At 42.9% G+C, this 7,697-nt stretch overlaps 1 protein-coding gene across 1 annotated transcript; it reads left to right on the top strand.

The window, feature by feature from the left end:
• Positions 1–485: 485 nt before the first annotated feature.
• Positions 486–6,191, top strand: RNF2 (ring finger protein 2). The gene is made up of 6 exons (XM_009997849.1): positions 486–606; positions 918–1,078; positions 2,310–2,525; positions 3,560–3,832; positions 4,892–5,063; positions 5,936–6,191. The coding sequence occupies exons 1-6, from the start codon at positions 520–522 to the stop codon at positions 6,035–6,037; spliced, it is 1,011 nt and encodes a 336-aa protein (XP_009996151.1). The 5' UTR covers positions 486–519; the 3' UTR covers positions 6,038–6,191.
• Positions 6,192–7,697: the final 1,506 nt, after the last annotated feature.

Genomic DNA, 7,697 nt, shown 5'->3' with positions numbered 1-7,697 from the left:
CAGTGACTGGGTTTCACTGGGTCTTTCAGTATTCCCAGAACTTCTGGTGGGAAAGCCCTAGTGATGTATTTTCAGGAGGAAAAAGAAAAGTGTGCTTCCAGGGCATGTGTTCAGCTGTGTGTATCATTTTGCCCTCCTGCTCAGTTAGGAAGGACCCCGTGTGACCTGTATGCAAGTCTCTTAAGTGGCTGCTTTGTGTTTCCCCATCAGGTGCCACTTGCAGCTTTCTCACCACACAGCCCAAGTTTTATGGCCTTTGGTTCCATGTTGCTTTTGTTTAACAACCTTAATTGATTTCTGCAGAGCGTTCATGGCTGGCTGACTCCCTCCATTCCTCTGGAGCAGCACAGAGCAGGGGATTATCCCTGTGCAGCGCAGCAGAGCCTGGCACTGGGATGAACAAGTGTTCTCCTGTGCTCTGGCACTGCTGGCATGGGCCTGGGGCCACTGCTCTTGCTGGCTGCTCCTGGAGCCAGATGGACATGAGTGTGCAACTTGTTTCTCTTTTCCTTCCCAGCCATGTCTCAAGCCGTGCAGACCAACGGGACGCAGCCCTTGAGCAAAACCTGGGAGCTCAGTCTGTACGAACTGCAAAGAACACCCCAGGTAACACCTCTGGCTTCTTTTCATACCTTTCAGAAGGTGAAGCTTGACTTTTTAAGATTTTCCTTTAGGAGTGTTAAGTGCCTATTCTAAACGATAGGATATTTTCAAAACAAAACCTCTCTCGTAATATTAAAAAACAATAAATATGTTATTGTTTTTTCTTTTTTCCTTTCTTTAGGAGCACGGGTTTGTGCTCAGTGTGGTTGTGTATGGTCTTTTTAGTGTGATTCTCTTTAAAAAGAACAGTAAAACATGCAGGTTTTGTGAAGAAGTTACTCAATTCTGTGTAAAGAGCTTCTATTTTATGCTAGGAAGCTATCACGGATGGCTTGGAAATCGTGGTGTCACCCAGGAGCCTGCACAGTGAATTGATGTGTCCCATCTGCCTGGATATGTTAAAAAACACCATGACCACAAAAGAATGTTTGCATCGCTTCTGTGCCGACTGTATCATCACAGCCCTCAGGAGTGGGTATGTCAGTATTATTGCAGGGAAATGGGATTTCACTTGAGAGGAAAGTGTGACCCAGGAAAGCCTCTCAGTCCTGGGTGCTGATGTGGAGCAAGTGCCCATGCACTGCCAGGTTCTGAACGTGTGGCACATCTTTCATAGTTTGTTCCTGGGTGTTCAGCCATCTCTGGCAGAGCAGACTTACTTTTTGCCCTGAATGAAAAATCACCCCCTAACTTTTGTTTGTTGCAAGCAGTTTAAAACCCCTTTTATCTTCTATTTTTTCTTTTTTTTTTTTCAATTCAGTAACAGCCAAACAAAATTATACTACATAGCTTACAAAAATGAGTCTCATTTCCCTTAGTCTTCCTTTTCCTAATAATAAATTGCAAATTGTGTGGCCTCTCAGCAGTCCTGCTTCCAGGCTTTGCTACTGAAACAACCTACACTGAAGTACAAGTAGTTTTTTCTGGAATTTTTCAATTACAAGTTCATATTTTCCCAAAAGCAACAGAAATCTGAGGTAACCAACAGAGATTAAGTCAGTGATGTATCTATTCCTGATAATGGCAATTACCTTGTTCAGAGGTCACACTTAACTTGCTGTGTCTGTGTAAATTCTGATGAGTAATTAGCAAAAACACATCAGAGGGAAACAAGCAAACCATCAAGACCGAAGATGCCAGTTTTTAGCTATTGAGGCCTCTTACAGGCAAAAAAATGTGTGAACCCAACATTTTAGTTAAATGAGAATAACGTGGTAGGAAGGAGAAGATTGTTTCAGTTTTCCCCAGTAATTAGTGCTTCAACCACAGAATAGGTTCCTTAATATTTTTTTTTAATTTTTTTTTTTTCTTGTCCTCTTGAGTGCTAGAAAGACTCTGCCTTAATATAATTCCCACTAGAGATGCATTTTTTTCTAGGTGAAAATCTACCCAGAGGGTTAGGGGAAGAACTGGTTTGCAGAGTGAAACTTTAGAACTCTTCAGTCTAAATACAGTTTGCTTAAACATACTATGAAAAAAAAAAAAGGGTGGGGGTGGTGGTAAAAAAAGCAGGGGGGTATGTGTTTGGGTTTTTTGTTTAAATACCTGGAAGTACCTGACCTGTTAAAAGACTGAAGCCCCATTCCAGATGTACTATTGATACTGAGTCTTAGTGAGCACTTTGACTAGGAGTTGCAGCATTAAGGCAAACTTTCTACTATTACTGGGGAGTTATTTTGGTTTTCTTCCTTCTTGTTCATGTCCAGCAACAAAGAATGTCCCACGTGTCGTAAAAAGCTGGTTTCAAAACGATCACTGAGACCAGATCCCAATTTTGATGCTCTCATCAGTAAAATTTACCCAAGCCGAGATGAATACGAAGCTCACCAGGAGCGAGTGCTGGCAAGAATCAGCAAACACAATAACCAGCAAGCTCTAAGTCACAGCATTGAGGAGGGATTAAAGATTCAGGCTATGAACAGGTACGTAATCTATCTAATTTCACAGAACCACAGAATCCTCTGGTTGGAAAAGCCCTTTAGGATCACTAAGTCCAACCATAACCTAACTCTACCAAGCCCAGTGCTTAAACCACGTCCCTCAGCAACACATCTACAAGGATTTAAACACCTCCAGGGGTGGTGATTCAACCACCTCCCTGGGCAGCCTGTGTGTTTATACTTTCAGGGAAGAAGTTTCTTCTCATATCTAATCTAAACCTCCCCTGGCACAACTTGAGACCATTTCCTCTGTCCACGTGTAAACTTGTTGGCCTTAACACTAAAAATACGGTGTCTGTCCTGGCTCCCTGTGTACCTTGGGATTCCTCATCTCTCCTCTGAAGTCTGACAAAATAATGTTTAACCTCTGGCAAAATACTTTTTAACCTTTTGTCTACTGATAGAAGCCTTTGTATTGCTCCCTGCAAGGTCTGTAGCAGCCTGATGTAGACAGCAGGTTTCACCTTAGCCAAATGATGGCTGATTTCTTAGGTAATAAACTGTCATACAATGAATTCTGCACCAACACGTTACCACTGCATGCAAATAAATGCACATCATGCCAGAACTTTAGTTCACAAGGCTGGAACATAAGAGTGTTTATTCAGAAGTGAAATTCAGGACATGTATTTAAACCCAAGAGAGCCAGCTGGGACAGAGGCCCCAAACTACATTGTGGTGCAGCACGGTACAATGTAGATTTTAATCACATGTGGATTCATATTTAGATGAAAAGAATGGTCTGAAATTGCCTGAAAAAGAGCTGTATGAAGCAAAAAAATGGTCTTAAAAAATGTCTACAAAGTGTTTGAGGGATAGGGAAAAAACCTGTGAGTATCTTAAGAATGCATTATTAGGTTACTTTTATCTCTGAGAAGTTCAGTGCTTGCACATGCACCTGTCCAACTTCTGGCCTGACAGAAGGTGGGAGGGAGAAGCTGCACAAGCCTGTGGGCCTGTACCTGGGGTGAAGTCTGACTGCAGATCAGGGTTTATTTCTGCCCGTTTCTGATCAGGCTACAGAGGGGCAAGAAGCAACAGATTGAGAACGGCAGTGGAGCAGAAGATAATGGTGACAGTTCCCACTGCAGCAATGCCTCGACACACAGCAACCAGGAGGCAGGGCCCAGCAATAAGAGGACCAAAACGTCAGATGACTCGGGGCTGGAACTGGACAATAACAACACCACAGTGGCTATTGACCCTGTGATGGACGGTGCTAGTGAGATCGAGTTAGTCTTCAGGCCTCATCCAACCCTCATGGAGAATGATGACAGTGCACAGACAAGGTAAATGTCTTCTGTTCCTTGTCATGTTGTGTTCTGGTGGTTCTGTTGTCGGTCACTCCTTGAGGCTTTTTGAAATCAATTTGCTGGGGTCATACCTCGTGCTGTGTGACCTTAGGCATTCTTTCCCTGTTGCCACTGCCAGTCAGGTAGATGGTACTGCTCAGCCATTATCAATGCAGTGACAATCTGTGTTAAGCCTTTGATCACAAATGAACATGGTTTTAAGTGTTTCTAGCATTGCAGCTCACAGTAGGTACTAGGACGATAGTACAAAGTCAGACCCTTTCTACTATTCTAAGATTCTTTGGGAATAAAAGAACCTAGTTTAAGTGCCAGCAGTTTTCAGAGCAGCTTTGTGTCAGCAGGATTTGTAGGCTGAAGCTTTTCCTGACTTTTTTGTTCATGGTCCAGTCCACACAGACTGCAAATTTTGGATCACAGCAATGAGCAGTCTCATGGAGTTTTCCTCAGATCTGCCTTTTTCTCTCTGCAGTGCCTACAAAGACACTGAGAGCTTCAGCCAGGTTTTCTTTTTGGTTTGGAATTGCAACAGAGTTCTGAGGTTTGTTCTGAATGGCAAAGAGAAAGCTGAGCTTCTGGGAGAGGCCTCAGTGTTCCTGTCAGCCTTGAATTCTCATGTGAAGAATTAAAGTGAGACAGATAGTGGAGACAATAGGAGGAGTAGCAAGGTGCTGAGTGTCCCATGTAGAGCTTTCATTCCAGGCACTCAAGACTGTATCTCAGCAGTCTGAGTAATTCTCTAAATCCTTGACAACCTGTTACCAGCTTTTTCATTTCTAGCAGATGAGAGGACAGTGCTGTCTGCTCTTTACAAAGTTACAAAGAGCAGGAGGGCCTGTGGGAGAAGTGTCAAAAAGATCTAAGGACACTTCAGAGCAATATAATTTGGTAAACTGCTTGTGCATCTTGGGTGAAGCCATTAATGCTCCTGTTTGTGAACTTCTTTAGAGGCCTTTCATATCTGGGGGTGCTCCACGTGTCTTTTCTCCATACCTGCAACTCGGATGTCTTTGATTATCTTTGTGGTGGTTGTTGCAGATATATCAAGACCTCAGGCAATGCCACCGTGGATCACTTGTCCAAGTACCTGGCTGTGAGGTTGGCTTTGGAGGAGCTTCGGAGCAAAGGAGAATCAAACCAGATGAACCTTGACACGGCCAGTGAGAAGCAGTACACCATCTACATTGCTACGGCCAACGGGCAGTTCACTGTAAGTAGAACTGCTGTCAAAGAGTAGCAGTGGGCATCAACATGTCTTTGATTAAAATCCACTCAGCTGGACCTTCCCTGAGTTGGCTTAGAGATGAAATTCATAGTGCCAGGTTTCTTATGTAGAAGCAGATCAGCTGCTTTTTAGGAAAACACAAAGCAAAAGCTTGGGTAGCAGAAAAGGAGGCGTGTCAACTGCTTGGGAAAAGCCAGTGTTGGCAGCAGCTGCTCACTGACTGACACCATCATCTTACAGTTGAGATTAAAGAAGAAAAATATTACTTAATTTGAGAATCTTGTTTCAGGAGCAGATAACTAGCACCAGGTAGTGTCTACTGCACAGTGGCATTTCTCCACTTCTGTGCAGCCTTCCAATGTTCCACTATGAAACAGCTGCGAGCACACGTAGGGAAGAATCCCTTCAGAAGATACAGGTACAGTAACAGGGCACGATTAGATTGAGCCTGGTCTTATACTTGGGCATTTATCTGAATAAAACAAGTCTTCTGGTTAAGAGCTAGGCAAGTGCTTTGCAAGAAGAATCAGAATCTTCTTTGCAAGAAGAATCAGCTTTCAAACCTGGCTACAGATTATCCCTTAGACAAAAGCAGAAATGCTGCTGGTGTAAATACACATCTACCACTCCCTCTGCTTGCAGCAAGGAGTTATTTACAACTAGCTTCACTTTGCAAGTGTGTTGTTCAGTGCTGTATTAGTGCCACCAGCAGGAGTTCAGAACAGCCTGCATTGCTGCTTTTCTGCGCCGAGTGGTTTAGCGAATTACTTGTGCCACATCATCAGTCAGTGCATTCCCCTGATTTCAACAGTATGCCTCTGGATTGACTTAATTTCTGTTTTGGTCTTCTCTTCTAGGTATTAAATGGGTCATTTTCCTTGGAACTGGTCAGTGAGAAGTACTGGAAAGTGAACAAACCCATGGAACTGTACTATGCACCCACAAAGGAACATAAATAAGCTGTGCTGGAAGAGTGAGATGAAACTAACTTTTTATAGCTATGACTTCTTTAATATTAAAAGAAGGCACCACCATTCATGGACAACACACATGATGCCTTCAGGCTCTCTCAGTATACTTATTAATGATTAGACAGTATTCTGGGTTGTATTTAATTTAGTCTTTGCGTTGGGTTTTTGGTTTTCCCGTAGGAGACTAAATGACCTTCTCCTGTGCATCCCAGTGTTTGACATGCTTTTTAGTTCCTGATGCATGATAACTGAACGAGTGTTCCGCTTTGGAATGTCTTCATTTTGTCCAGGTCAATCTGGATTTCTAATACATTTGACACACTTATAGTAGCCTCTGTGAAGTATTGAGCGTTGGATGGCTAAGTCAGTCTATTCAATAGTATCATATGCCAAGGAATGTGTTAAATGTTGTAATTTGCTAATGGTTATCCATGTAAAAGATAGAGAACTGATTTATGATAGTCTGGCAGCTCGAGGACATCAGATTCCCTGGAAAAGATTTACTAGTCTTGTGAACTATTTTCTTGTGAACAAATAGAGCTGAAGTGAGAAAACCGTCACTTTAAAACCTTGCTGTTTACTGGGCTTAATACATCAGTGCAAGGTGGTTCCTGAGATTGTTTTTTTAGTGAGTATTTCACTCAAAAAAACCCCAGAACTCCTCCCCGTGTAGAACATTCCAGGTGTGGTGCACACTGCAGCTCCCATCTGGCCCCTGCTGCAGCATTACCCTGTCCTCACAAGCTTAGCTGAAGAAAATCTGGAGGCTTTACAGCCCTACTCTGTTCCCTACAATAACTGATTTTTACTGTGAATGTATTAAGAGTATTCTGTAAAGAACAATCCTAAGACAATTTTTTAAAAAGCAATTCCAGCACATGGACATAATGCAACATCAAAATGCTTTGCTCTGTGCAATTTGTGCCACCCCAGTTCTGAGGTTCTGGGCTTCAGCTCCAGCAGGGAGGGCTCCAACCATAAGCTGTTCGAAGATTGTATTTTCTTTTTCCTTTTTTTTTTTTTTTGCTATAGCTTTAACAAATGATAGCACTTTGGAAGACAATTTTAGTACTTGACAAAGTTTACCATTTAGTGTCTTAAATTTAGGTTCAAGTTTTCCAGCTTGGCAGTAGGCTGTTGTGTGGAGTCCAGGAGCTACTGTTCATTTGCATGTTCAACTCTCCTTCCCTCACCCTGGCCCTTGCTGTCTCTTTGTGGGGGTTGCTTTACATATTGGCATCCTGTCTGAAGGGCAGTGGTGTTACTGGGGGAGTCCCCTGGGCTGCAAGACTTGCTGATGAAGCCTTTGCCTATTTGCACCTGAAGCTAGAAGCAAAAAATCTTGCCGAGAGGCAAGAGGTGATACACTTTGAACTCTGAACTAAAATACAGTGTTGCTCCTTCTTTGTCTTGCCTGCAGTTAAGACTGTTTTTGGCACATGGTACCAAGTATTCAGATGCTTGGGGATTCTCTTGGGAAGGAAGTCCCCTTTCAGCACTTCTGTCTGTCAAGACTAGCACTTGTAAATACATGTCCCTTCCCACTGCTGCTCCAGATCAGCTTTGTCCCAGTGTGAAAACTGCACAGGCTCCTTTCTTTAAGTTACTCAAAAACTTGTGGTTTTTTTGACATGAAACCTAGGTTTTC

The sequence above is a fragment of the Chaetura pelagica genome, unplaced genomic scaffold (assembly GCF_000747805.2).
Source record: "Chaetura pelagica isolate M959 unplaced genomic scaffold, ChaPel_1.0 scaffold655, whole genome shotgun sequence".
NCBI classification, from domain to species: domain Eukaryota; kingdom Metazoa; phylum Chordata; class Aves; order Apodiformes; family Apodidae; genus Chaetura; species Chaetura pelagica.
Note: the sequence above shows the minus strand (reverse complement) of the source record. Positions and strands in the feature narration are given on the sequence as shown.

Coding starts and splice junctions, on each gene's coding strand:
- RNF2 (XM_009997849.1), top strand. CDS start 520: ATGTCTCAAGCCGTGCAGACCAACGGGACGCAGCCCTTGAGCAAAACC. Junction 607..917: donor AACTGCAAAGAACACCCCAG/GTAACACCTCTG, acceptor ATTTTATGCTAG/GAAGCTATCACGGATGGCTT. Junction 3,833..4,891: donor GATGACAGTGCACAGACAAG/GTAAATGTCTTC, acceptor TGGTTGTTGCAG/ATATATCAAGACCTCAGGCA.